This window comes from Paecilomyces variotii (assembly GCF_004022145.1).
Source record: "Paecilomyces variotii strain CBS 101075 chromosome Unknown C8Q69scaffold_2, whole genome shotgun sequence".
Taxonomy (NCBI): domain Eukaryota; kingdom Fungi; phylum Ascomycota; class Eurotiomycetes; order Eurotiales; family Thermoascaceae; genus Paecilomyces; species Paecilomyces variotii.
Window position 1 is genome coordinate 742,502 of NW_021167141.1, and position 27,437 is coordinate 769,938.

Below are 27,437 nucleotides of genomic sequence, written 5' to 3' on the forward strand. Positions count from 1 at the left end.
CGTAATTTTTTATACTTCCTCTCGCTTTTGTGCTTCCCTCAGCTCTGCTGCAGCTTCCTGGTCTCTTCTCAATTGACGCTTCCCTTCGAGCTTCTTCTTATCGTCTTGCATCATCTGGATGAGAGTGCTCTTTTGGCGGATCTTGTAGCCATACTTGTAAAAGATGATAGGGATCGGAATGATAGCCACCTCCATCAACCCTAGCAAAGTTCCGGCCCAATTAGCCCCCAGACTGGCGTACATGTAGGGACCCGCGAGGGGAAGAACGCCTCCTAGGATGCTACGGATAACAGCGTTACCGGCCAGAGCTGATGCGGCATAGATACCGTAGCTGTGAGTCAGGTAGTTTGTCGCGTAGATAAAAACACCAGTATTTCCTGCTCCGAACGGCACGCCCGCAAGAATGGGCACTACCCAGTGGATGGAGGCTGGCGAACAGGTCCAGGCAAACCAGAGTTCGCCGATGGGGATGAAGACAGCTGCTATACAGACAAATGAAACCATTGCTTCCGGTGGAACCCTCCCCGTCTCCGGATCGACCTTGTGGCGGTTGATGAGACGGCGTATCAATGGCTCGCAGACAATGGTGAGGATGGAACCAACGCCAATTCCAATAAACGCCAGTCCCGACAAGCCAACAGACCAACCCCGAATTTCCCGGAAGACAATTGGATAAGCCACAAAGCAGAGATAGAGAATGGCGTATACAATGGCGATATAGATGTTCCAGAAGATGCTGGAGAAGGAGCATATCAGTAAGATATCCAACAATGCGGAATTGGCAAGACGTACCAGATCGGCTCAACAACCGCCATTATGAACGGTCTGGTCAGATTAATCTTCAAAACCTCACTCAATGCCACTTTTTGGTCGTATCGACTCCACCATCGCGGATCGTCCGTCTCCTTACGAATCCGTGCAGCTTTGCGCTGAAGTAGGACCGGAGTATATGTCTCCTTCATAATACACGAAAACATCAACGCAACTCCCGTCATCATCATGACAATCCAATCCGTCCACCTCCAGCCGAGGTACTGGGTAACAAAACCACCAATGATTGGACCGAAAACTGCGTGTTCGTCAGCTATTAATGAATGTATTGCTCTGTGTCAACATATCTTCATACCAGGTCCATTCAGTGGTCCAAGACTCCAGACGGAGAAGGCCAATGCTCTATGTTCATCGTCCACAATGTCTGCCAACGTCCCAGGTGCGCTAGCAATCATCGCACTCCCTGCAAATGCCCCGATCAATCGCACAACAAGAAGTTCCGCCACTGATGTAGCCAGCGCCGCAGGTATAATCAGGACTAGCATCAGGAACATGCAGATGACTGATATTGGCTTTCGACCATACGTCTCACTCAGGGGAGCGATGATAACAGAGCCGACCGCAAGGCCGATCAAATAAAGGGTCAATCCAAGAGTCACTACGGTTTGAGAAGCGTTCAAGTCGGAAGCAATGTTGGCTATCCCCGCAGTATAGGAGGTCGAATATAGAACACTGTAAAGCCAGAATTCACGTTAGCAGACGAGCTTCGCATTATGGCCCTGAGGGAGACCGACACTATAAATGTGTTCCAAGATAAGAAGCCCACCATCATACTCCTGTACGCCAACGACCAGTTCCGAGGATTTGCAGGATCGTCTTCATCCTCCCAGTCGACCTCGAAGTTGGGATCCGTAGTACCTGCGGTGCCGACAGAGGTCACCTTCTGTCTTAGTGATGGTTGCGAGGCCCGGGAAATCTGTGGTGTGAGCGCTTTCTCATAGTTGTGCGCGATATCTAAACTGTTTCTCGATACACTCTCGATTGTCGAATTCTCCGAACGTTGTATGTGTACTTCTTCCACCCATTTTCCAGGCTCAGAAGAGTCTTGCCCCGAAGACGACGACATCGAGAAGACACCTAAAGCACAGCGCACAGTAACTGGGCTGTCGGTTCTTCCAAGGCGCTCGAGACCCTGCAGCAGCGTGCCTTGAACGTTAAGGACTATGCGCAGTCCGTCTGATGATTCGGTACAAGGACCTACGCATAACAGTTCGGGCGTGTATATAGCTCGCGCTGGAAATTTGAGTCAAAGGTACAAAAGATTGACCTCCAGACTGTGGCAGGTCCAGCTGAGAAATAATGTGGTGGGCACCATTGGGACCCATTTATTATAGCAGCGCCGATTTCACCAGCCGACTTATCAATCGTCGATCAGAACCTACACGGCAATGGAAAAGAACTGTGCCTGGACATCCTCCTACACCGAGGTTAGTGCCCAGTCGTGGGGGCCTCGCCGATATGGATCTGCCACCAAAGTCGCTACAGGGCATCACTCAAGCTTGCTTTATGAAGTGACAGGCAGCCGTATATCAATCAAAGGACTTATGCCCTCTCGGTAGGAAGGATCGTGCTTTTCCGAGTACTTTCTCAAACAAACACTCTCTCCACGTCTAGGGTTTGTTTCTCTACCCGCAGACTTGCAGTATCGGTATCAATTCCCCGGGAAGAGAAAATAATGTTTGTCCCGATAGCGGGGTTGATAGGCCCCGAGAGTAAAGTCGGCCAATAGAGACGGAAGCGCAAGACGCCATGGTCCACTGAATATTGGGCTCTCCCAACTCTCTCCCCGCAGCCGAAGGGGAGTATCACTCCGTATTATGGCCATTATTGATCGCGCCAGCCTCTTGGAGCATCTAACAAAGCTCCACGGTCCCAGGATCGCGTAGGAAATCCGACCTGAATGGACCATGAGACCCATTCGATGACTGATCTATGAGACCATGGAGAAGACTATCTGAAGAGTGTGTGGTGGAAGGAGTTGAATCCCTACTGGTTTATGAGCAGCCAAGATCATAGCAGAACCGAGAGCGTGCCGGTTTGCCGGTCGTTCGGGGAATACGAAAGCCAGTTGGAAGAGGGGTTTGACCGGGCGGTTGAAGTGAGTCCCTGGATAGATAGATTCTCTTGACCTCCGCCATGGAGATCGTTAGGCTTCAGTCGGTGAAGTGATCCTGCGCCAAGGTTAGCGGTGGGTGAGATTTTGATAAGACCGGGGTGAAAAGGCGATTACGAGACCAACCATCTCGATGTATGCATGATTGAGACAATCTTAATCAATTCAAATGACAGAAGAGCTGATGGATAATAGAGAGCATTGCTGATGATTGATGATGGAGGTAGGAGCATACAGCCATAGTGTACAGTAAATACCACACCCCCATGTTTTCCCGCAACCCACATGGGCGGTCCAGACGATTCTTCCCACATTTTGAACGTCTTCCACCAGGAGTAGGTCTTCTACCGGTACAAGCCTCGCCTAAAAACTTGGCTTTTTCCTGACCTTCCTTTTACCACCAAAAGCAATTACTAAGGTACTCGAGTTAACATTTCATAGCATAACATCAAATGACTGAAAGAGAATATCCATATCTACTACCTGCGTACTTCGCGAAACTCAGCTCCATACGATATCCCCGTTCGTGACTCGCATATTGATCAATTCTAATCCTTATCGCCAGCCTGTCGCCTTCCCACCCCCACCCCCCTCTATAGACCGACGAACATGGTCGCACTTGGCCGTCTCTTCTGGAAAATTGAGTTCCTATTTGGACGTACGACCGAAGGGTCTAAAAAAGAACGGCAAAAAAAAAAGACTCAAAAACACCCGCTCGCGCGGTACTCGGACGATTTCTATCATTGACGGAGTAAAACGGCGAGACGATTATCCTGTTCCTGTCCCCGGATGGAAATGGAATTTGTCCCGTGCAAAGAAGCTATTTCATTTGCTAGGAGTACCAAGAGCGCGACGCGCTAGTCGAACGAGAACTGAATGTGAGTCAATGCAAGTTGAAGGTAAATCCGTACAACTTTCAAATTATGGATTCTGCGACAGCCCTAGCCGCGGATATCTAAATACTTAGTTGAATAACGCCGAGTGGTAGGGGAAATTCGGAAGAATCAGTAATGGGATTAGTATGTATTTTGTCGGCGCACAAAGCGAACGCCAGGTAATCTGTCAATGATCCGTTTGCAGCATGTCCTTTGAATCTTGATAGGATAGAACTACTACATCACAAGATTCTTTGTATGCTATGGATATAACTATCGGTTCAACCCTCCAAAAGCCCTTAGAACTAGAAGCAAGCAAGCAATTCAAGCAGCTTAGATATATCAGCTAGGTGGTTCAAATCAGACCTTGCTTTCGTGCCATTTATGAAGCGACAAATTTCTCACCCGGCAAATATATTTGACTTGTGAATATTATACGATAGCTTCCTCAGATACTAACTGAAGAGATTATGAATGTAGACATCCCCGGCTGCACTTACAATAGCTCTAACTACGAAGATGTCGAGCTTATAGAAAGGCTACCACTACTCTAGAACGCACTTGAATGCTCGTAAATCAAAAAACATAATTTCATTTCACGTCGTTGCTTATAGATCATTGATATATAGCCCCTGAGGATGTTTACCACTCGGGCGTACCATTCAGAAAGCCGTGCTATCGAGCCTCAAGCTCAAGAATGCATGATTGCAACAGCGATCGAAAATGTTCGGGGAAGTAGTGATGATGAGCCAGCAAAAACAACGATTACCTCCCGAAGAATAACGAAATAGCTCCCACTTAGGGGAGTCTTGCGTGCTAGGGCCAACACTTCACGGAAGAGAGAGCCGTGGAGAGAGAGGGACAAAAGAGCACATTTTTCTTGCCTTTCGAGAGAGTCCTTCAATTCTCTTACCCTTGTTTGCTCGTGCGTTTGTACTTTGGGGATTTTGTCTGGTCATGAATTCCCCTATTGCAAGCTTCGATGCTTACAGACGAGCAAGGTTGACAACCTCGCCTGGAGCGTGGTATGTTGGGACCTTCATGTCTAGGGCCGAGCCGGAGTAGCCAAGGTCCTCTGCTGTCAGGACGGCACACTTTTCGCCGATCAAGAGGGCAGTCTGCAGGGTGGTTAATAAGAGACCTCTAAGTACGAGTCGGATGATACACCAGGGTAAGACTTACGCTGAAGGTGTTGCAGCCAACGTTGTCAGGGCAGATTGACAAGTCGGAGACCTTCAGGCCTTTGACGCCGTGAACGTTCAGGCGCTCATCGAGCACACCGTGCTTGACGATGGAGTTACCCTCTCTGGGGGCCATGCTGCAAGTACCCAGGCAGTGCCAGGTGGTCTCAACGTGGCGTTCGACTGTAGATAAGTTAGACAATGGCTGCTATGACAACAGTCTGGGAGACAACTGGTTGATACTCACCCCACTTCTCGATGTGCTCAATGTCCTGCTTGGTGTACTTGAGCGGCTCACGGGTCTCCTGCTTGTTGGAGTTCAAGAAGTTGGCAGCAGGGCTCTTGCCAGGCTCCAGAGGATGAGACCAGGATCCTAGGACGTGGTCAGGATCGACACTTCACCAAAGATAATATTAATCCAGTGTCACTTACCATGCTGGATGTTAGCGCTGAGGTGGAGCGGGCCAGCGTAGGCATTCGTGGTAGCAAGGTCCAGGTCGAAGGCACGGGCAGGCGAGTCGTAGGCGAAGTGAGGGTGCATAGCAGTGACTTCACCGGCGTAGGAAGCCATGCGGCGAGCAGTCTCACGAGACTTGATGTAACCCCAGACCATAGGAGCCATATCACGCTTGTCGTTCATGAAACCGGCATCGAAGTCGGGAGCCTCGTATGGGTCGGGAGACTTGACGTGGATCCAGCCACGAGAGAATGGGTATTCCTATTGATCTGTCAGAAGGGTGCTGCGTAGATGATAGATAGAACCTACTCACCAAGAAGTGGAACATGGTGAAGAACTTGCCAGGGGGCATGAGCATGTGGTCACCGAACCATCTGTATTGATATTAGCAACCGATCAAAACAGGCATTAAGCCTTGGTGTACTTACCCAGAGATCACAGAGTAGTGCATGACAGGCTTGTCGGGCTTGTTCTTGAAGTAGGTATCCCATCCGCTCTGGAATTCAGGGGTTGGCCAGTTTCTCATTTCTGCCAGCTCCTCCTCAGTCGGGCGGATCTTCACACCAGCCTCAATACCGTTAGTGGAAAGGGGACCGGTGCCCTTGATGTTCCATTCATCATAGACTTTCTTCTGGACCTCAGGATCGCCGCGGATAAAGTCGTCGAATGACTCAACTTCAGGCTTGGCCCTGTAGACGGAGAAGGTGAGGTAGTGGTCCTGGAAGTTACGACCAACGCCAGGGAGGTCCACAATGGGCTTGATGCCGGCCTGGCGGAGCTTCTCGGGGTCACCAACACCAGAGCGCTGGAGGATCAACGGAGAGCTGAGTGTGCCTCCGCTGACGATAATCTGCTTGCGAGCACGGTAGATCTTGCGCTCCGGGTTGGCGCCATTGAGAGGCTTGGTCGGGACGGTGGCAACACCGACAGCCCTGCCGTTCTCGATGATGACTTTGTCCACCTTGGTACTGGTCTTCAAGTGAAGGTTGTCGAACTTGGAGCGGGTGCTGTGGACGTAGGCGTGGGCAGCATCACTGCGACGACCAGTGTCCCGGTTGATCCACTTGAGCCAGTGCTCAGCACCATGGCTATCAATTTGTCAATAACATTGCCCTTAAATTATATCAACCAGTGTGCCTTACCCGGTCTTCAGATCTTGAAGGTCGTCCGTAACAGGGATGCCCTGGGACTCCGCCGCTCTCAGGAAGTCCTGCATGATCGGATATGTGTAGTTTCCAAAGGAAACCTTGATCGGGCCCTCAAATCCATGTAGGTCCCTGTTGTTGCAGGCCCTCTGGTAAGTCTCATGCTTCTTCATGAGGGGGATCAGCTCCTTTGTGGTCCATCCCTTCGCCTGGAAGTCATCGTAGTCGGATGCAGAGGCTCGAGTGTACATCTACAAGCACACAATGCCATCAGTATCTTTAATCCCAGGGGACGTGGTTCCGGAAATCTGGACATACCATGAAGTTGATGGAGCTACCACCACCCAAGATGTGGGCACAGGGGACAATGGCTCGTCGGCCATCCAGCCATTTAGAGGGGCGCGAGTAGTAAAATGAAGCGGTTTTGGAGTCCAGCTTCATGTTACGCGGGTAGATACCCGGACGGTAAACCCTTTCACAAACTGTCAGCAACGGTACACAATCTTCAATGCTTCCGCTGTTGGTTTTGCGCTTACCATGGGTTGTTGAGATTGTCTTCACCTGCCTCGATCAAGAGGACCTGGAGGTTGTGATCGAGGTTGGCAAGTCTGCCAGCGGGAACACAGCCGGAGCTGCCTCCACCGCAGATGATAATATCAACCTCGTCAGGGATAGTCATTGTGACTGTGATTTCTAGATGGCTTCAATTGCAATGGAAGGAGTCTGTCTATCACAACGAACTCCAAAACTCTGGTGTGAGACAACAAACTGGTTGGGATCGGGGTCGAGCAAGGGGATTATATACTTGAGGTTCTCAACCCCGCATATCTACAATATCGAGAGAGCTACCCCTGTTGGGGAATACTGCTTTCAAGATCATCCCAGTTACCATCAACCAGGTTTGTGTAGAAGTCAAACCCCCGCAAATGGACCCCCACTCAATCTATGATCTGCCATATGTCGATGGCTAGAGATGTGGACTGGGATACATTGCCGCCGGGAGATGGTTGGGGATGCATGAAAAACTACAGCGAGGCTGATATTTCTCGATGGTGAATGGTCAAACAGCACGCTGGAGACCAGAACGATCTCCGCATCAGCTTCATTCTCTCCGCATTCTAGAGACGGCATAAAGCACAGCACATGGACGCTTTGATTTTCAACAAGCTCTGCTAATCTGGAAAAGTGGCACGGTGCTAACTCGCACAGGAATGGATTCACTCTCAGCTGCTACAATGACCTCTCTTTCCTGCAACTCCGCTCGGGCCAGACATCTGCCCAAAGTTTCGGCACACCCTCCCGAGCCCTGACATATCACTGGCACAAAATAACCAGAGTGAGCAACTGTGGTGAAGAGCCGATGGATGGAGGAGCTACAGGGCGGCGGTGAGCACACGCCCATACCAGTAGGGATTGGAACGACATAAGCCAGCAGACACGATTAACCGCGAGAAGATATCGAGCAGCGGATGAGGAGAAGCTTCAAAGATGATAATTACTATCCAGACACATTGACCAAAGAGAGCCAAGGAGCTTGCGTGGCTGCCATCGTAGCGGCAGGGAGGAGGCAGAACGAGAGGTTGGAGACATGGTTCGGCCAGAATGCTGTTCGCCCGCGAGCCCCCGTGAGACATACCACAGACGACGTACCATAAGTACAAGCCAGCTCAGACGAAGTCGATTATTGTTTGAAATTTGGATGGACCAGTGGGGCGTGCCCCGGATCTAACGAGCGGAGGTGCAGTGCGGGGAAGCGCCAACCTTTTTCCATCTTTAAACAGTCGCCCCGCAAAAGAACTATTGATATCTCCCCCGGCTGTCTATCCGCGCGATGCCGTTGCAGACGCTACAGCTCCCAGTGAGACCATCGACATCATAATCGGCTAGATCTGCTCCTCTCTGTCCGCCCTGGAGCGGATAGTGCCCGTGGCTACTGTCGTGGCCGAGTCCACCACGGGCGCTTCCCCAGAAAATCCTCAAGTAAATTCCATACCCCAGAGGATCGGCATACAAACTGCTCCGTGCTAGCTGAACGGCATTTGTCGCAGCTTGGTTGGAGCTCTGCCGTCTGCTTGCGTTGATTGGACTGACCGCAACAACCCTACAGCAGCGCACATCGCATTCAGACCATTTTGTCCAGGCTATCTCGCACCGAAGGACCCAGGCCTATGATTATCCTCCCCGGCCATATCCGCCCCCCAGAGAACATGGGGCTGACAGGGTCCACCCTGCACTCTAGACTCATCACACATCCTGGGAATCAAGTGATCCGGAGAGATTTCATTGCGCATCGGCCGGCACATCCAGCCATCAAACGATGGGATCGCTACAACATCTTCCGCCGTGGAGCAACGCGCTTCTATCGTGACTGCTGCTGCGACAGCTGACGTCGCTGGTCCAGAATCTGCATTCGCAGACTCTCCGCAGCAAGCTCCACATCCAACACGGCGCCAACTCCGCGTCTCCAAGTTTCCTGCAACCCCACAAGCTCTCCCTTGCTAGCTTCTTGGGCCATCTTCCTCTGCTTATGGACGGACTCCACAGCAGCTCTGGTATCCGCCAATTCCTTTTCGACTCCTCGAAGTACCTCCTCCAATTGCGCATTGCCAATCAGCCATGCGTTCTTCCCATGCTCCTCTAGCAGAGTCAGGTTCTCATGTCTCATCGAGAGGTGCGAGCTGGAGGTATAGGCCCGTTGCAAGGTATCCCGCCATTCATCGAGCGCCTCTGAAACATCTTTTCCCGGTACGGAAGTCCCAGATGGAGGCTCAGGGGCTTCGTATCGTGAAAGGTCAATCCCGCCCGTCATTGGCAACCCGGCCTCTTTGCGGGCCAGCTCTTGCTGGATGAGAGGGGAGAAGCGTGGCTCTACCAAAGCGGGGATAGATGAGTGCAGGGTCGATTGATAGTCCGCGGGTAACTCTGCGGAGATGAGTTTTTCGGCTGCTGCGCGAGCTCCAGCATTGGGTTCGCCGTCGATGTCTGGGATCTACGATCAGTCCAATCTGCGCGACTCACGTGAGAGGGGAAGGAATGCATCAACTTACAGGGGAGAGAATCATGGGACTCGTTAATAAGCGACATCTTCGCAACAGCCGTGTCTGGATGAGGGAACGCAGGAAGAAAAAGGGTTTGCTGATCGCCAGAAAGTTTTGATGTCTTGTCTTGCCAGCGTCGAAATCAAGAACGCAATCGGGCGGTGAGGTTCTGCCACATCAGTTGATGACTAACCCGGAGACCGCCCGACAGGCAACGGCCGGATACTGCCGGTTCTGTCAGAAAGGCGGAGTCCATGACGATCGCTTGCTGAGATCAAGGATGATCTCAAGATAAACTACCTACTCTACACCGTAGCCTGGCGCTACTTGTTCGTTTAATAATCCTTCTGGACAAGCACATCATCTCAGTCGACCTCCCAACGGGTTTGGGAAAAGGGTCGCGTGAGACGGTGTATTTGCGCCAATAAAGGCCGAGGGTCTGCGAATTGGCCTGGCTTATGCCCTGCGCGGTAGCATTCACTATCTCTCAGTTTCCTATCATTGGATTTTTCGGGGGCGCTATAGTCCGGCAGCCCTTTACTAGTGGCTATCTAATTCACGTCTCCTGAGGTTCTGACAGGGAATACAGATGGCATGTGTTGGGCTATTGTTCATGCTGTATCTGAAACAACAGTGATTTTAAAGAAGAGCGGGGTCCGCCCAGTGGCAGCTTAGCTGCGCAAGAGGGCTTCAATTTGTCTTGGTAAACGGCAAAGAAGTGTATATAAGCACATACTAAACAACCATGGCGCGTTTTGGGCTTGTCGCTGCGCTGGCAGGGATATTTCTCGGTGCTCTCGCTCTGCTTCAGCTGATATCAATAGCCTGGGAAGGCCCGAAGTTGCCGCGTTTTGGATATGATTCCCATCGGGAAGGCAGAGAGAGCGGATTTGCATCTGATGATGGCGTATTTTTGCTGGGCGCTGGAAAAGCGGATATCACAGGGTAAGTTATTGACAGTTTAAGTGACATGACCCTGCTAAGTTCCGCGTCCAGGCCAGTTGTCGAAGTTGAGTTCGGCGGTTATGCGATGTTGGATCAGATCGGGACTGGCCTTCGACAGAGGACGTACTCCCGTGCCTTCATTGTTGCAAGCCCGGACAACCCAGAAGATACTTTCATCTATGTCGTTTTGGACGCTTTAGCTGGTGACACAGCTGTACGGAATGGGGTCTTGCAGGGCCTCGCAGACCTCGGCGGGGAATATGCTCGTTATGGGGAGCGTAACTTGGCACTAACAGGGACGCACTCGCATTCAGGACCAGGAGCTTGGTATAATTATCTCCTACCTCAGATCCCCAGTAAGGGTTTCAACAAAGAAAGCTATCAAGCGCTTGTAGATGGCGCACTATTGTCCATCCAACGAGCACATGAGACTTTAACCACAGGAAGGCTGTCGTTTGGATCCATTGACCTGGAAGATAGTAACATCAACAGGAGCCCTTATTCTTATCTGGCTAACCCGGAGGAAGAGAGAGCCCGCTATTCAGCTAACGTGGATAAGACGATGACTCTTCTGAGATTTGACCGAGAATCAGACAATAAGACCACTGCTGTTCTGACGTTCTTTCCTGTGCACGGGACATCTATGTACAACAACAACACTCTGGCTACGGGAGACAACAAGGGAGTTGCCGCATGGCTCTTCGAGAGAAGTGTTCGAAAAGACGCAAGGTTTGCGGATGGCTTCGTTGCTGGGTTCTCCCAATCGAATGTGGGTGATACATCGCCCAATATTCTGGGAGCATGGTGTGAAGATGGTTCGGGTCTCCCGTGTCGATTCGAAGATAGTACTTGTGGCGGCAAAACGGAACAGTGTCATGGACGTGGACCATTCTTCCGTGAAAAGGACGAAGGCGCGAAAAGTTGTTTCGAGATTGGACGACGACAATACGCAGCTGCCAAGGAACTCTACCAGCAGTTGGATTCGAATCCAACTCGAATTCTCGGTAGCTCTGCTGTTTCCTCCTTTCACGTCTACCAGGACATGGCAGGCTACACGTTCCCGTCGCCGTTCAACTCTAGTATACTCAAGACGTGTTCTGCGGCCCTGGGGTTCTCTTTTGCTGGGGGCACGACTGACGGACCGGGCGCATTCGATTTTACCCAAAACAATACTGGTCCAGCGGAGAAGAACCCCCTGTGGTACATTGCCCGTGGCGCAATCCATCAGCCGTCAAAAGAACAGCAAGAATGCCAAGCACCTAAGGACATCCTCCTAGATGTAGGAGACATTAGCGAGCCTTATGCATGGACTCCGAACATTGTTGATATTCAAGTGCTCCGTGTCGGGCAACTTTTTATCATCGTCTCTGCGAGTGAGGCGACGACGATGTCCGGTCGTCGGTGGAAGGAAGCTATTGCCAACAGTTCGAAAACCATCCTTTCAGTTACTGACCCCCTGGTGGTACTTGGAGCTCCGGCCAATTCTTATGCTCATTACGTCGCAACGGAAGAGGAATACGGCGTACAACGTTACGAGGGTGCATCTACCCTCTACGGGCCGAATGAGCTTGCAGCGTATATCAATCTAACATTGACGTACCTTCCATACCTGGGCAGCTTTTCTGAAGTGTCATCGCTACCAGCGATTCTTCCAGGGCCCAGTCCGCCTGTCAACACGAACCGCTCCCTTAGCTTTATCACTCCAGTGGTCTATGATAGTGCTCCAATTGGAAAGTCCTTTGGTGACGTCGTTTCCTCGCCTTCATCGGATGTGACATACGGTCCAGGGGATATTGTTAATGCAACGTTTGTCGGCGCCAATCCGCGGAACAATTTGCGCCTGGAATCCACCTTTGCAGCTGTCGAAATCAAGGATCCCGCCACTGGTTCGTGGCATGTGGTGCGCGATGATAGCGACTGGAACTTGCTGTATCGGTGGGAGCGAACCAGCACTGTTTTTGGAACCAGCGAAGTTACCTTGGAGTGGCAGATCGAAGACGACTACTACAGTGTCGACAGTCCGCAGGTCTTGCAGAGCGGCACGTATCGGATGCATTACTACGGTGATGCAAAGAATGCTGCCGGTAAGATTCGGTCATTTGAAGGAATCAGTGGCACTTTTGTGGTGTCCACCAGATCTTAGCTTTGTGATTTGGTACTATTTACAAGCGTGCTATATGGATGATATATACGAGACATTGTTTTTATTTGCTCTATCATTCGTTATATATTGGCTTGGGCGTCCCATCAGAACAACTTATGGACCTATATTCACGAGATACCTATTTGGCTACCTGGTTGGAGAAAATTTCATGCTCGAAGAGCGATACTTTTGTGACTATCCCAAAATATCCTTGGCTAAGCTTGAAGAGGTGTAGAGAGTGGGAAGCACGAACTTGACGAGAATAAGTCTTGTAATAACGCTGGGCTGTCAGTAGCGGCCTCCAGCCTCCAGCGACCAGGCGAGTTCTAAGAATAAGCGCTCTTAAGTTGGATCCTACGAACTAAAAAATATGACCAATTTATCAGTAGAGACGCCCTCAACTTTCGTGGTCTCCACTGTCCAAAAATATTCTTTATGGGCTTCAACGCTGGGCGGTTACACGAGAGGGTTGCGCCAATAAGCACGCGCACTGCCGGACGAGTCACCTGAAGCTGTAACAACACCTCAACAACGCTCTGCCTTTTGTCTCTCTTCTCGACGCACAGCAGCCAACCATCTGAGGCGTGTATGCAAGCTTAGAACATTAGTGCCTTGGATTGTTCTGGCCACCAGAGATGTCCCTCTTCCATGCCGCCTGCCACAGGCGACAGATGCAGTTCGCAGTGATCTAACTCTTATCTTTCTCCCAGGAAGCTTAAACAAAACGCAGGCCTCGCGCGCATTCATGAACCTCCAGGATGTCTTTGCTAACATTATATCCTCAGGAAATTCTTGCTGTATTCTTTCATTATCTATCCTTATCTGAGCTGGACGATTCTTCTTTCTTTAAGCGCCCCAGCTTCTTTGTTCCATATCGCAATAGCCGATCTAATTCATACCTTCAACGATAACTGCTCTCATTTCTGACGATCATTCTTACTTGAAACACTTAACTTTCCCTGTGTCTCAAAAATACATTCTGTCGAGATCAGCTTGTCTCGAACTGCCATAATGCACTTTATCCAGTGCCTTGCACTCATTCTTGTCTTTATCACCTCAAGCTCGGCCGGTCCGGTTGCTCATCTACTTCCACGACCAAGAGATTTCGGGTCTTACAATCAAACAGCATGGAAACCGAAAGCTACCTCTTCGTCTACTGCAATTGCCCTTCAGTTTCTTGCAAGTTCTAGTGCACAAGTGGGTCAAGATGGGGGTCGATCCTCCATTACTCCTACGCATAGTTCTAGTGTGCAACTCCGAGGCTCGTCGAACATTCCCAGTTCAACACCCGTGCGGACACTATCTGGAACAACAAGCAGGACATACAAAACTCATTCTACTTCGTCGTCATTGCTCAGTACGAGCACGCCTATTCTACAAATCATACCGGTGGAAGAGCCAACTTCCACTTTCTCATCTGCTCTTTCGCAGACTCCAAGCAGTACAAGTCTGACCGTTCAAATCATCCAGCCTCTGGGTTCTAGTGGGGTCGTCAGTCCTTCTTTGTCACTGCAATTCTCAAATCCTGTTAGCCGGACAGCTTCGCCCGTCGCATATCAGCCCGCTACAGGGGCTTCGGCAAGTTCATCAAGTGCGCGATCACCGGCCAGGACACCAACTTCCTCGAGATCGAGCTCACATGCTTATGTGCAGCCAACGTCTTCTATCTCCGCAAATAATGGTGATGGTCCTGCAGCAGAGGCAACTATTACACTTCCGGGCCTTGAGAACGGGACTAAGCCTGGTCCAAAACCAACACCCTCACCAACTACATTATCCACGTCTTCCGCTTCTTCGATCTCGAACAGCATATCTCCAAGCAGCCAATCTTCACAGACTCCTTCTGAGCCGACAATCGGGGTAGTAACCATACAGCCAACACCTGCTTCTCCCGCACCCTCTCCAGCAGATGGTGGTGAAAAGTCAAGCTCATCCTCATATACTCCGTCACCCACCAATTCCGTCACTGGGACAAAAGCAACGACTACAATCAACCCAGCGGATACGACTACTCAGACAGCAGCTCCGGCTTCTGGCACTCCATCAGTTGGAAACTCGAGCACCGGAGCAGCAAAAACAACAAGTCTCGAAGTTACAATTATCAAAACGACATCCACCCGTACTGTCTTGGTATATCCTTCGCCCACGACAAGTACCTCCCAGCAGCCTCCAGCTCCAGTCGCACAGCCAACCTCATCAAGCAAAAGCACAAGCACAAGCACTGTGGTTCCAGATGAAATATCCATAGTCCCCGTCACGCCAGGACTGCCCACTGTGACGGAAACAGTGACCGAGACAGTTACCGATAAAGTTCAAGTAACGGAAACAACGACCGTCACGACGACACTTACAGGATATTATTAATATGTATCTCTCCCGAGAAGTAAATATGATTTTTGGGTGTGTGGATATGGAGATAGAAACTAAATGGGACGATAATGATATTCCATTGTGCTTTTTAGTATCATTTTTCCTTATATTGTATTTTTATGCTGTAGATCTATGTAGTTGTTTGGAAGTCGTATGTCTGATTTCAATAAGAAGTCGATGGTAATGATGGAATTGAAAACCTTCAGTATTTGGATCAATAAGGCTATCTGGAGTACTGTTGTTACCTGATGAACGATATGATATCACTACGAGGAATCTCATTCCCCGGCCGAATTTTAAGAGCTATATGATAGTAACTGTTCATTTCTCATCGAATACACTAAGTACCAATGGGTTCGATGACGCTTCTGATAATAGCTACAGAGAGTTTTTTCCCTGTATATCTTTCTTCTTAATCTATCTTATAACTTCGGCCGTCTCTTTCATGAATGCATGTCATCACATCATTCCCCCAGATAAGAGATCCTAAGAAACAGATAATGCGTTCTATATATATATAAAAGAAGACAAAAGGTCTTATAACGCAGAAAGCACACCTCCCGCTTCTGCAAACTTCTTCTGATACTCCTTCAGGCTAGCCCATTGGCGAAGGTCCTCTTCTTCGCGGTCATGGTCGCTAACGTAGCTCATGGCTTTGTCTCCGGCGTAGAGACTTGCTCCGCTAGCGGGACTAGGAGTTTCAGGTGTGGTTACGGTTCCGGGACCGAGACGTTCGAGGCGCATTAGAGTGTCGATGAAGGCTTGGAGATAGGTCTCCGCTTCTTTGGTGGTGAGAGGCTGCGGGCCTGGTGTGGCGGCTTCGGGGGTTGTGCCGGCCTCTGCATCTGCGGAGACTTGAGGTAGATTGAGAAGGGTCGAGGCAACTTGGCGGACTTTGTGAGTCTGAGAGGATAGTTAGTTTTTGATGATCAAAGCTTCCAGACTGAGTAGAGGACATACGAAACTGGCACCGTTTGGTTCCATGTTCACCTCATTCACAGTCCTCAGTAAAGCCAAGAGGTCTTTTATGACAAGCGCTCGCTCCTCGGCCATCATCTTACCTATGTAATCGGTCCGGACATGTGCATCTTCTGCATGTACATCGGGTCCCCCGCCCTCCAACTTAACCGCTTGCGCGGCCGAGTCAGGCGATTGCTTCTCAGGGGTTGTTGCCTTTTGCATCGACCTGTAAACCGCGTAGAGACTCCAATATTTTTCAACAAGGTAAGAGCGGGTGCTCAGTTGACTGGCGTATATGTTTGCTTTCTGAATTTCATACTGGACCGCATACCGCGACTTGGCCCGTTCGTCGGCTGGTATATGCAGATCCTCTGATTTATGCCAGGCATCAATAGCAGCGTCACTGCGGTCTTGACGGAGTGCCAGCTCCTGTGGCACATTTACCACAGCAGCTTTTGCATTCTGCAAGCATTCCCAGATGGTCTTTCGCTGGCGCTCCCAGTCAAAGACTTGACCATTTCCGAATGCGACTTCCAGAGCGGAGAGCGAGTTATAAGAACTGAAAACTCTGACGTTGATATTGAATCCGGTAAGTTGCGACACAACTCCCGGAGGCTGCGATTCGACGTGTGTGGGGAAGATATATTCATCGTCAATCTCGAGGGGTAAAGGCGGATATCGATCAGTGGGAGTCTCGGGAGGGACATATATTCGCCCATCAGAAGATCCAAGTTGGTGCAGCGTCTGGTGACTGACTAGCGATACATAGAACAATCGCCGACCTAGCTCTTGTTGGATCATGTCCACTGGTTCATCTGGAATCCCGATAAATGAGTCCGGCGACGGATGAGAAGAACCAGACATTGGGCTCAAAGGTGCGGCACTGAGTGGACGCTTGAATAAGTCGTATACCCGTAATATCGTACTGCATTCGGCCAGATAAATCCGGGACTGATGCATGTCGTAGACATAGCCCGCGCACAGGCCGAGAAAATAGCTGATAGCTGCATCATAGACAGTTGCACTTTTATCCAGATAGCCGGGTCCACGGGCCTGGATAGCAACGTCATGGCATCTTTTCACCAACGCCGTCGAATTTGGAAAATCATTCTTTTCGATCTCTGTTGCGAGATGGAGCTTGGGTCTGCGAGGGAATGATGCGACCAACGTGCCTACCATGGAGGCCAGTAATGCCAGAAACGTCTTGTTGGTGACATCTTCTCTTCGATCAAATGCAGCCCGAAATGTAGGTTCATGAGGAACTGGAATTAAAGGATGTATATAAGTAAAATAGTCATCGACAAGAAGTCGCAATGTATGCATGGAGCAGATGGCTTCTGCTGAAGCGGCTGCCGGCGTAAACGGGAGATTCTTAGTCGGCGGAACTCCACTCTCCTGAGGAATTGGGTTCGTATTATCAAGAGGGTTAAACGGTGTCGCTGGCCCAAGATTTTGCTTCTTTAGAGCCTCCGCGTGCCTGTTAGGCGGACCTCGACGTCTGCTGGGCCTGACATACGTGCAAGGGATATCCAATGCTGCACATGATCGACATGGAGGCCCGCTCTCATCGCACTGGCCTCGAATATCAGCACCAGTAGCTCTGGGATTATCTTGACAATTGGAACATACTTTCACTTTGCGGATGCTACAGGCGTCACAGGCCTTGCGCAGCCTAGTTCGATTCTCCATTGGTCTCAGAATCGGTCATGGATTGTTCCTTTGGGATCATGATGCTCGTAACAGATAAACTTCGCATTGCGCAACTACATCCAATGCGCACCGAGATGGAAGATGGAGATGGGCGTTATTCTGCTTCCAGCCCGTGGCGTTCCGTTGAATCGGGTGATGGAGGATGGATCGCGGACCCGCGCGATCTCTGTATCAAAGTGCTATTAGTTAGCTGAGACGAAACACACGACGGTTAACTTAGCACCCCACTAGCTGAGAACGCCAACGCGCCAGAAGGAAATTAACAAAGTCGTTTGTGACGTTGGAAGCAGATGTTGAGGCAATACTCCGTCACGTGCAGTGAGATAACGTGTTCCAGCCGGAAATGAAGGCCGATCTCGCCGCACTGCTTGTGCTGCAACTCATAGATTGAGCTGTGCAAATGAAAGCCAAATACGAAGAATTCGTCTACTAGTATTCTCCTCTGAACCTACTCCAGGTACAGTATATTGACCCACTCACTGTCTCGAGCATTATTCTATCTGCAAGACCCTTCGTAAGAGGAATATCTTCATCGCTAACATCGAGATATACAGCACGTATTATATATGCGATGCTATTACATTAGTCTCCGGCTTATTCATGAACTGACAGCGCAGTAACATATCTTCAGCACAATCTTCGCGACGTTTGCAATGGGAAGACGTGAAAACACGAAAGCCAGATGATTGATAGCCAGTAGAATCCATCCACGTTCATACCGTTTGGTCATGGTACTCGGGCTCCGGTCTTTGAGAGCGTTCGAGAGCGGTCCTCCTTTTTCCTTCGAGCTCAGCTGCCCACAGAGCCGAACCGGCGGCTGATGTCATCAAGAAGAGCATGGAGAACATGGGAACGAGCTGAAGAATCAAGGCCACTGTCCCAAAGCTAAAAAGACAAAACCAGGTATGTTAGTACTGGATGGCAATGACTCGACACACAAAGCCGAACTTACCATGTATATTGCAGCTGCCGCTTGCGAACGTATGCTTTCCTCTCTTTCTTCGAAAGGTCCAAGAGTTGAAAATACCTCCAATGGTGAAAAGGACCGGCTCTATATCCCGTCAAAATAAGGAAGATGGGCGTTCCTGCCACGGGAATAAAGTTAAGCGGCAGAAAGATGATGAACTCAATGATCTGTCGGATAGAGAATGGCGAGTACTCCGCTTTTTTGGTAGGCTTTCCGAGTCTTTTCACCGGCGTATCCCCATCTGGATAGATGACTCGGGAATTGTTGACAAGCTCTTCGTAGCCCTTTGCGAAGAGTACCGCATCGAAGATGTCGACCAATGTCTCGTCGACGAAGAATGCCTCGAAGAGAGCAGCAACGAGGGCAGCACCCTCTCCTAGAACAAGAAACGCACCGCTCACCCAAGCGCTGGAACCTTGGAATATCGCCAGGAAAGCAACCTGCGGTAGGTATGTGAAGAAGAAGAGAATGGTGTAGATAAAAGCGGACAGCAGGACAATCGGGATGAGGCGTGCGCGGAACAACGGCCAGAGGAACCGGTGAGTTGCGAAGTAGAATATACCCTGGGAGGAGAATACATCGTCAGCACCATATGAAAACAATAAACACAAGGAATCAAGGCATATTCAATATGCGTCTGCAGAATGTCGGTGCCTACCAGGAAAGGATATAGCCAGGCTGCCCTGGAGGTGTCCAGGACTACTCTTGGCATGGTTGCTGGTCACAGACTGCAAAATTCCATATCCTATAATATACGGTAGTTGCCCAGAAACAACTTCAGAGGGATCGAGGTCAGGTTGTCCTGGAGTAAGAATGATAATATCCTGAGACGCTCCGGAATTGAAACTCGGGACGTCATGCGGCCGCCAAGCCCCTTATCGATAGGCGCCGCGGCTCGCTATAAAAGCCACAAATTTTCGCCCAGCATTGACCTTTTTCTTTCCTCATACATAAAACTACCCCCTTCATATTCACTCTGAGATCCTACTAGCTCCATGGATTACTTGGAGGGGAAACTGGAGGGGAGAGCGAGCCATGACGCTGGTGACTTACCCCGAAACTTCCTATGCTTACATGGAGGCCTTTGGAAATATTTGCAGCGATACATCTCTTCTTCTACGACACCGACGATCCGGTTATGAGCGAGGAATCATAGGTCCTGTTATGCCTAGGGCATTTACTGTCTGCTGTACATTACGTGCGGAAGAGATTGTCAGTTGGCATGCTTGTCGATGATGCCTACAATCTCCTCCAGACTGTGGACAATAGCGGTCGGCTGTAATTCTGGAACGGCTCCATCCATCCATCCTCGGCCAGCGCGGTCGACCCAAATGGCCTTCATCCCACTACCTCTAGAACCGACAATATCGAACGGATTGCCACTGATGAGCCACATGTCGCCCATCTGGGATGCGTCCTTGCCCATCTTCTTTGCTAGATGGGCATATGTGGCTGGCGCCGGCTTGTATTTCTTAACATCATCGACAGTGATGATGTCGCGGAAGACGTCGGCTTTGGGAGACAAGTCCTTGGAACGTAGCACTGAGTTTGACACCATCGACTGTGTTCCATTAGAGAAGACAACCGGCGTGATGTTTGGTTTAGATGCGAGTTTGGTCAGAGCCGGAATCACATCGGGGAACGTAGACAAGAAATCGTAAGCCGCCATGAGCTCTCCGATAGCCTTCTCATCGCACTGAGCGCCGTTTTCCGCCAAGGCATGCAATAACGAATTGCGCGTGATGTTCGAGAAGGTATCGAATTGGTCTAGAGTACAGAACCATCAGCCCATACATTCGCTAAAAAAAACAGCGCGGAGACGCGGAACGGGGATCCAACCCATGCTATTAAGTCTCCATGTGTATTCCAGTTGGTATCGCCTCCATGCCGTGGCTATGCTTTGGGCTTTCTCCTGGCCGAAGTGTTCTGCTAATTGCTTTGCGATCGACTCTGTCGAGAGCAATGTCCCGTACAGGTCAAAAGCAACGATAATCTGCTTGTGAGACATCGTGGCAGTAAGATAATGGGCAATTTCTTTTTCACCGGTCAGGGCTCAGGAGAGATGGCAAAAGATATCGGAAGAAGGTGAAAGAGGCGACTCTGTACCTGGCAATGATGTCAAATCTTTGTCCCGTCGGAGTAGTTGAAAAGCGGGGTCATCCGGCTGCGATGATCATGATATATGAATATATCCTTTCCACGCGGAGCTGAACATCCCCAGAGAACCCTGCGACTGGAAGCGCACACTCCCCCATGAGTCTCCACGGCGACGGTGGGAGCAATTACGAAGTATTCAGGGAGTGTGTCTCAGGGGCCATTGTCGCCAAGTCGGAGACGAAGCCCGACAAAGCCTCTAAAAAGAGAGCTCAGAAGACAAAGCGTGGTTCGAAGAGAAGCGCTGCTGATCAGGCAGTCGTAGCTGACAGAGCTAACCCCGAGGAATTAGCTGATTTCATTGATGTACGTATATAAGCTCTTGAAGCTCAAATTAATCCTCTGGGGAGACAATAATGTAGCTGATACTGATAATCCATTACGGATTCCAGTTCATAGCATCAGAAGCATTCCCCTCTCTGCCGGACGAGCTGCAAACCCTCTCCTACTCCGCAATCCAACATGACAGTTCCCTGGCTAGTAAATACACAGTGCCTATCCCGCGCCCACTCCTCGATTCGGTAACGGCGGCAATACCTGTATCAGTTGCTGAATCCCTATCCGTCTACGGTCTCATACCCGACTCTTCAGACCTGCCCGACTTCTTCAACCCTGTCCTCAACGAGTACGTATCCGGTGTAACCACCGGACCACCCGCATGGGCTAGTACACGCGCAGATGCCTGCGAGATCTGCGAGAGGGACTGGATCCCGTTGTCATATCATCATCTGATACCGAGGAGTGTGCACGCGAAAGTGCTGAAGAAGGGTTGGCATGATGAGTGGATGCTGAATAGCGTCGCTTGGCTGTGTAGAGCTTGCCATAGCTTTGTGCATCGCATGGCGAGTAATGAAGAGTTGGCTAGGGAGTGGTTCACTGTTGATAGGATCTTGGAGAGGGAGGATGTACAGGAGTGGGCGAAATGGGTTGGAAAGGTGAGATGGAAGGCAAAGTAAGCCGATACCCTGGTCACCAAGCGACTCGGGGTTAGAAGTAAATTGTACGACGCCTCCTATAGAGGGCCAGAAATGTCTTTACTCGAAAGTAAACATGTGTATACGTTCTTGGATTTGTTTAATAGACATTATGTATCATTATGAACGATCATGAATTGGTTTCATAGTCATCTATATAGGGTCGTCGATCCTTAAAAAAGTGTATTGTACATGTATAAAGCTCTCGCCAGGAGCAGAGTAATCTAGTAATAGCACATCGGTAGAAGATTTTTTGCCCCATGTTTTAGCCCATCCAACCGGCTATGCAAGACGTAAGTGGCGCAGGTCGAAAACAGATAGAATGTAGATATGCCGAGTACAGCGAGAAACCACTAGAAAAATACTCATAGGTATCTCTTCTCGTAGATCTCATCGTAACACTGGACATGGTCACCGACAGCAAAGTCGGCCCAGCCCTCGAAGCCCATTCCGCACTCGGTATCTTTCCGCATCTCTACAACGTCCTTCTTCACGTTCTTGAGAGAGGCAAGAGAGCCTGTGATGAGGATCTTAGTAAAATACTCTCGTATAGAAAATCAAAGAATAAAAAGTTGAACTTACCATCGTAAATGATGTCCTGGCCTCTCAACACCCTGACTTTCTTGTTCCTGTTGATAGTGCCATTACGAACCTTACATCCCGCGATGGCACTTGTCTCACGTCCCTTAATGGTGATATCAAAGATCTGGGAAATTTCTGCTTCGCCGGTCACGCGACGGGAAACAGTTGGGGGCAGGTGCTCGCTGAGTTCCGCCTTGACGGCATCAATCAACTCGTAAATAATGTTGTGGTCCAGGATTTTCACTCCGTTACTCTCAGCCATGCGAGATATGGAGGGATCAACGGGGACGTTGAAAGAGACAATATGACCATTTGCGGTCTGCGCGTGCTGAATATCGAATTCGGTTATTGTACCGACTCCGGAACGAAGCACGTGGGCGTAAACCTCATTGTTTCCAATTGCAGCAACAGAATTCATGACAGCTTCGACGGAGCCGGACACATCTGCTTTAACAATGAAGTGGATCGGTTTTGGCCCAGAGGATTCATCCGCTGCTGAAGGCGACTCGCCCTCCTCCTCGGCGGCTTCCCGGCGGCGCTTTTCCAGCATCTCACGACGGGACTCGTTGATAGCAGCCATGTCCTGGCCGAGTTTCTGGGTCTCAGACTTCTCCAGCCGGTACTCGATAACGTCCTTAGCCTTCTGCTCGTTGGGGGCCCCAAGAACCTCGCTACCTGCGGCTGGCTGTTCCTTCCAGCCGTCAATCTCAACTGGCATTCCGGGCGTAGCCTCCTTAATCTCGACGCCAGCCTCATTCTTCAAAGTGCGGACGCGAGTCCATGTCGTGCCCGCAACCAAAATATCCCCAGGGCGCAGAGTACCACGCCTAACAAGGACAGTTGCAACACGTCCGGAGCTTTTGGTTGTAGCCTCGATAACCCAGCCTTCCACGTTTCCGTCAACGTCAGCTCTGTGATCAAGCATCTCTGACAGGGTCACTATGGCTTCTTCCAGGTCAAGCATTCCCTGTCCAGTTTTACCGCTGACAGGGATGGCCTGGACATCGCCACCGTAGTCTTCAACGTCGACACTGTGACGTGCAAGGTCCTGTTTAACCAATTCCGGATTCACATTGTCCTTGTCGATCTTGTTAATGGCAACGATCATTGGGACCTTGGCATCTTTAGCGTGCTTAATAGCCTCGATGGTCTGAGGCTTGACGCTGTCGTCTGCAGCAACAACAAGCACGACGATGTCTGTCACATCGGCTCCACGGCGCCGCATATCCAGAAAGGCCGCGTGGCCGGGGGTATCCAGGAAAGTGATAACTTTGCCCGAAGGCATGGACACGGAGAAAGCACCAATATGCTGAGTGATCCCTCCATGCTCCGAGGCAGCGACCGAAGATTTCCGGAGCCAGTCAAGAATCGTGGTTTTGCCGTGATCGACATGTCCCATAATAGTGACGACCGGTGGTCGGGGAGGTAGGACACTCTTATCTTCTGGTTCAGGTGCAGCAGTAAGATCATCTTCGGATTTCTCAAAGATCGGTTCGAAGTTGAACTCAGTTGCCACTAAACCAGCGGTCTCAGCGTCCAGAATATGACTATAAGTAACGCCTTCGAATCCCATCTCTTCCATCCTTTGGACGAAAGTGGCTGGTCTAACACCGATCACATCAGCCAGGTTGCTGACGCTGATGAACTCAGGAAGATAGAGTGGACTTGGTGCTGCATCTGTTTGTTTTCGACGCGCCTTCTCTTTCTTCATTCGTTTCCGGTCCTCACGGCGGCGGCGACGAATGTTGTCCTCGTCGAACTCATCCTCCTCAAGCTCTGACTGACGCTGGTTACGTCTGGATCGTCGCTTGGACTCTTTTCGTGACTGCACATCTTCCTCAATATCGTCCGGGATCGAGAGCGGTATTCGTTTAGATTTCGTAGATTGTTTATCTGACTCCGTTACATCGGACTTCTCCTGCCATGTCTGGTCAACCGAATCATCGACCTTGGTCTTGGCCTTAGCTTCTGGCTCTGTCGAATCCCACGTCCTTGTTGTATCCTTCCTAGGGAGAGAGACCGGTACAGGGCGAACAGCGGAGAAATTGCCATTCTTCACGGCATGATCTCTAAATGCCTTCTCTCTCAATGTCAACTGATCCCAATCTGCCAACACGGACTGGCCTAGTTTCCTAATTTTCAACGACTGCTCAGTATTATCCTGCTTCTTGGACTTCGTCTGTTGCACGGGTCGAGGAGCGCTGCACGCCGGGCATGTGGTATATTTGCGAAAACAATGATACCTGCACTCCGGGCACTCCCAATCGCCATTCCACAATTTTCGCGTGGAATTTCCGTTATCTCGCTCGTTTCTGGTTGGTGTAGAAGTCCTATTTTGCTGTGGCCGTTGATCGTGGTGCATTCTGTGTTTCGAGATGAACGGTAAAAGTTTCTCTTTTTGATCCGACTTCTCGCTGTCCGTAGTGCGCTTAGCTCCTTGTGTCTCTTCATGAGTGTTCTTTCGTGTCTCCTGTGGCTCCTCCTTTCTACTCTGCGATAGCAGAGCATCTCGCTGTGCCTGTTCGCCTAAAGCCAGACCAGCAGGTTTATTTGCTTGTCTGCTGGCCCATCCACCACCCCATTTTGCCCGAGGGAACGATTCGCGTGGAGTTTCTTCTTCTTCCTTCACGACGGGGGCTGGATCAGATGCCTCGTTCCTGATTATTGAGGAGCGAAAACCTCGTCGTGAGCGCCATGTTGATGCAGCCGGAGATAAGCATCTACACGTCGCAGCGCATCGGTCAATCCGGTGACAGCGCGAGAGCTTCGAACGGATTAGTAAACTAGATTGTCTTGAAAATAATAAATTGAGAAATGCAAAAACTCACGTCCAGGGCCGCCCATCTGTGCATAATGCCGGAAGCTCTCCGGAGCGTTGTCTGAGAGCGCGAGTATCCAATGCTCTGAAGCTCGACGGAGATCCTCAATCGGAACTTCGAATTTCACGCTCGCATGGCCCGAGAAGCGCGCTAGTCCTCTTCTGTGTTTTGTCACGTGATTCACGTGTTTCGGCGCGTCCATCCAATCAGAGCCAGTGTCTGCTTACTGATAGAGATACCAAAGGCTCTTGCGCCATCGACGGACGCCAAAAGGGCACATATAAAGCTGCAGTCTCCAGAGACCTCGTGTTTATTCTTCAATTCTCCATCTCAATTGGCGCATTCTTCTGTAATTTACTCAGGTCGTGCCAGAGACTCATTTGGGAGACGCAGGAGATGGAGCCTCAGGCTTGGGAAGATCTGGAGAGGGCCGATGGCGGGGCTCTGAGGACTGTTAAAGATCTGTCGGCTGGTGCTGCTGGTGGCATTGCTCAGGTCCTTCTAGGTATGTCTTGTATATTTCTTAATTTGGGCGCAACTGAATATTATTATACCTCGTCTCCTGAACTTTGTCTTTAAGTTTCTGTGGTGATAACGTGACCTGCCCTTGCTATTCCATCAATATGTCTCTCTATGTCTCTATATGGAAGACGCATGCTTTCATAATTTTTTATACATACAAGCTCCATTGCTTATATTGAGTTTGATATTCTAACATCTCTCCAGGTCAACCTTTTGGTATGTGAATCCTATTAATAGTCTTATTTAAGCTACCGATCTTAATGGTCCAAAGATATTATCAAGGTGCGATTGCAAACGAGCAATCAGTACTCCAGTGCTTTCGATGCTGCCACCAAGATCTTGAAGAATGAGGGTCCCTTGGCTTTCTACAAGGGAACCTTGACCCCGTTGATTGGAATCGGTGCTTGTGTAAGTATATGCCGTGGATGGCTGGCCTCTTCATGTGCCAATTAAACCTTTCCGTTTCACGCGATTCATTACCGGATACTGGGTTGTCTAACTATTCTTACAGGTCAGTGTTCAGTTTGGTGCTTTCCATGAAGCACGAAGACGCTTGGAGGAAGCCAATGCGAAGAAGAACCCCTCCAACCCAGGGCTGTCGTACTCGCAATATTATGCTGCTGGTGCGTTCGCTGGCGTAACTAATTCCGTGCTCTCTGGACCGATCGAGCATATTCGTATCCGTCTGCAGGCCCAGCCTCACGGAGCCGGTCGGCTCTATAGCGGTCCTCTGGACTGCATCCGCAAGCTATCTGCCCACGAGGGTGTCCTGAAGGGCCTCTTCAGAGGCCAGGTGGTCACTGTTCTGCGAGAGGCTCAAGCGTACGGTGTCTGGTTTTTGAGCTTCGAGTACTTGATGGACCTGGACGCGAAGCGAAACAACATCACCCGTGATGAAATCTCCAGCATTCGCGTTGCTACCTACGGTGGTCTCGCAGGAGAGGGACTCTGGCTGGCCAGCTATCCCTTTGATGTAGTGAAGAGCAAGATGCAGACCGACGGTTTCGGTGCTCAGCAAAAGTTCAGCAGCATGACCGACTGCTTCAAGAAGACTTTTGCCGCAGAGGGCCTGGGAGGTTTCTGGAAGGGTATTGGACCGACTCTTCTGAGAGCCATGCCTGTTTCGGCTGGTACTTTCGCAGTGTATGTCTTCCCTTCAAAACTCGTCAAACGTGAACTAAATCCATCATTTGGAATTTATAACTGACTCCAAGACTAAACAGTGTCGAACTCGCAATGAGAGCTCTTGGTTAAGCACCGGCTCTAGGAAAAAGTCATTTTTTTTGCTTTTTACGCATATTCCGATTGATGCATTTCTTAACTCCATTTCCACGGCTTCAAGGTTTCATGATATACCAAAAATGCTCATTTGGGTTCTTCAACATAATGCGAATGCGAAAAGGGGGGGAAAGAGAAGTCTGTTTCACCATATGCATTTAGAACTTTCGATGCAATGCATTCAACAGCTTTCAATTAAGAGCTATGATTTTTTTTTTTTTCATCTTAATGCGAAGTCTACGTACATCTCTTGCCCGGGCAAGGAAACTTGTTTGCTTGGCTCCAAATGTCGACACCATATGTATCGCCCAAGCATACAATGAATATAGATCCTAGTGATCTACGTAGTATGTTCTATCATATGAAAGAACCT

General features: G+C 50.0%; 11 protein-coding genes across 11 annotated transcripts; 4 read left to right on the forward strand and 7 right to left on the reverse strand.

Moving 5' to 3' along the window:
• Positions 1 to 9: 9 nt before the first annotated feature.
• C8Q69DRAFT_397452 (putative MFS multidrug transporter) lies at positions 10 to 1,897 on the reverse strand (the record flags this gene model as incomplete). Its single annotated transcript, XM_028627777.1, has 4 exons — positions 10 to 736; positions 793 to 1,069; positions 1,127 to 1,503; positions 1,566 to 1,897. 4 exons carry the CDS (start codon positions 1,895 to 1,897, stop codon positions 10 to 12), a joined length of 1,713 nt encoding a protein of 570 aa, XP_028487153.1.
• Positions 1,898 to 4,385: 2,488 nt separating this feature from the next.
• On the reverse strand, positions 4,386 to 7,397 carry C8Q69DRAFT_139101 (putativeoxidoreductase). The gene is made up of 9 exons (XM_028625405.1): positions 7,139 to 7,397; positions 6,921 to 7,074; positions 6,600 to 6,853; positions 5,886 to 6,545; positions 5,771 to 5,831; positions 5,433 to 5,718; positions 5,248 to 5,373; positions 5,002 to 5,183; positions 4,386 to 4,937 (listed from the first exon to the last, which is right to left on the reverse strand). The coding sequence occupies exons 1-9, from the start codon at positions 7,279 to 7,281 to the stop codon at positions 4,806 to 4,808; spliced, it is 1,998 nt and encodes a 665-aa protein (XP_028487154.1). The 5' UTR covers positions 7,282 to 7,397; the 3' UTR covers positions 4,386 to 4,805.
• Positions 7,398 to 8,598: 1,201 nt separating this feature from the next.
• C8Q69DRAFT_139121 (BCAS2 family protein) lies at positions 8,599 to 9,998 on the reverse strand. The gene is made up of 2 exons (XM_028625407.1): positions 9,650 to 9,998; positions 8,599 to 9,584 (listed from the first exon to the last, which is right to left on the reverse strand). The coding sequence occupies exons 1-2, from the start codon at positions 9,684 to 9,686 to the stop codon at positions 8,962 to 8,964; spliced, it is 660 nt and encodes a 219-aa protein (XP_028487155.1). The 5' UTR covers positions 9,687 to 9,998; the 3' UTR covers positions 8,599 to 8,961.
• C8Q69DRAFT_139117 (putative neutral/alkaline nonlysosomal ceramidase) lies at positions 9,899 to 12,891 on the forward strand. The gene is made up of 2 exons (XM_028625406.1): positions 9,899 to 10,585; positions 10,637 to 12,891. Exons 1-2 carry the CDS (start codon positions 10,386 to 10,388, stop codon positions 12,726 to 12,728), a joined length of 2,292 nt encoding a protein of 763 aa, XP_028487156.1. The 5' UTR covers positions 9,899 to 10,385; the 3' UTR covers positions 12,729 to 12,891.
• A 367-nt stretch (positions 12,892 to 13,258) lies between these two features.
• On the forward strand, positions 13,259 to 15,386 carry C8Q69DRAFT_455765 (hypothetical protein). The gene has a single exon (XM_028629790.1). It carries the CDS (start codon positions 13,740 to 13,742, stop codon positions 15,090 to 15,092), a length of 1,353 nt encoding a protein of 450 aa, XP_028487157.1. The 5' UTR covers positions 13,259 to 13,739; the 3' UTR covers positions 15,093 to 15,386.
• A 225-nt stretch (positions 15,387 to 15,611) lies between these two features.
• On the reverse strand, positions 15,612 to 18,114 carry C8Q69DRAFT_139157 (hypothetical protein). The gene is made up of 3 exons (XM_028625408.1): positions 17,688 to 18,114; positions 16,059 to 17,630; positions 15,612 to 16,001 (listed from the first exon to the last, which is right to left on the reverse strand). Exons 1-3 carry the CDS (start codon positions 17,745 to 17,747, stop codon positions 15,636 to 15,638), a joined length of 1,998 nt encoding a protein of 665 aa, XP_028487158.1. The 5' UTR covers positions 17,748 to 18,114; the 3' UTR covers positions 15,612 to 15,635.
• Positions 18,115 to 18,481: 367 nt separating this feature from the next.
• On the reverse strand, positions 18,482 to 19,447 carry C8Q69DRAFT_441705 (hypothetical protein; the record flags this gene model as incomplete). The annotated part of the gene is made up of 3 exons (XM_028628769.1): positions 18,482 to 18,653; positions 18,721 to 19,298; positions 19,394 to 19,447. 3 exons carry the CDS (start codon positions 19,445 to 19,447, stop codon positions 18,482 to 18,484), a joined length of 804 nt encoding a protein of 267 aa, XP_028487159.1.
• Positions 19,448 to 19,840: 393 nt separating this feature from the next.
• On the reverse strand, positions 19,841 to 20,865 carry C8Q69DRAFT_139194 (haloacid dehalogenase, type II). The gene is made up of 2 exons (XM_028625409.1): positions 20,575 to 20,865; positions 19,841 to 20,502 (listed from the first exon to the last, which is right to left on the reverse strand). Exons 1-2 carry the CDS (start codon positions 20,741 to 20,743, stop codon positions 19,949 to 19,951), a joined length of 723 nt encoding a protein of 240 aa, XP_028487160.1. The 5' UTR covers positions 20,744 to 20,865; the 3' UTR covers positions 19,841 to 19,948.
• On the forward strand, positions 20,513 to 22,099 carry C8Q69DRAFT_139210 (hypothetical protein). The gene is made up of 2 exons (XM_028625410.1): positions 20,513 to 21,195; positions 21,282 to 22,099. Exons 1-2 carry the CDS (start codon positions 20,989 to 20,991, stop codon positions 21,843 to 21,845), a joined length of 771 nt encoding a protein of 256 aa, XP_028487161.1. The 5' UTR covers positions 20,513 to 20,988; the 3' UTR covers positions 21,846 to 22,099.
• C8Q69DRAFT_455778 (translation initiation factor 2) lies at positions 21,999 to 25,366 on the reverse strand. Its single transcript, XM_028629791.1, has 3 exons — positions 25,274 to 25,366; positions 22,446 to 25,209; positions 21,999 to 22,380 (listed from the first exon to the last, which is right to left on the reverse strand). The coding sequence occupies exons 1-3, from the start codon at positions 25,295 to 25,297 to the stop codon at positions 22,229 to 22,231; spliced, it is 2,940 nt and encodes a 979-aa protein (XP_028487162.1). The 5' UTR covers positions 25,298 to 25,366; the 3' UTR covers positions 21,999 to 22,228.
• A 75-nt stretch (positions 25,367 to 25,441) lies between these two features.
• Positions 25,442 to 27,394, forward strand: C8Q69DRAFT_455782 (mitochondrial carrier domain-containing protein). The gene is made up of 5 exons (XM_028629792.1): positions 25,442 to 25,769; positions 25,991 to 26,002; positions 26,058 to 26,194; positions 26,298 to 26,929; positions 27,010 to 27,394. The coding sequence occupies exons 1-5, from the start codon at positions 25,661 to 25,663 to the stop codon at positions 27,038 to 27,040; spliced, it is 921 nt and encodes a 306-aa protein (XP_028487163.1). The 5' UTR covers positions 25,442 to 25,660; the 3' UTR covers positions 27,041 to 27,394.
• Positions 27,395 to 27,437: the final 43 nt, after the last annotated feature.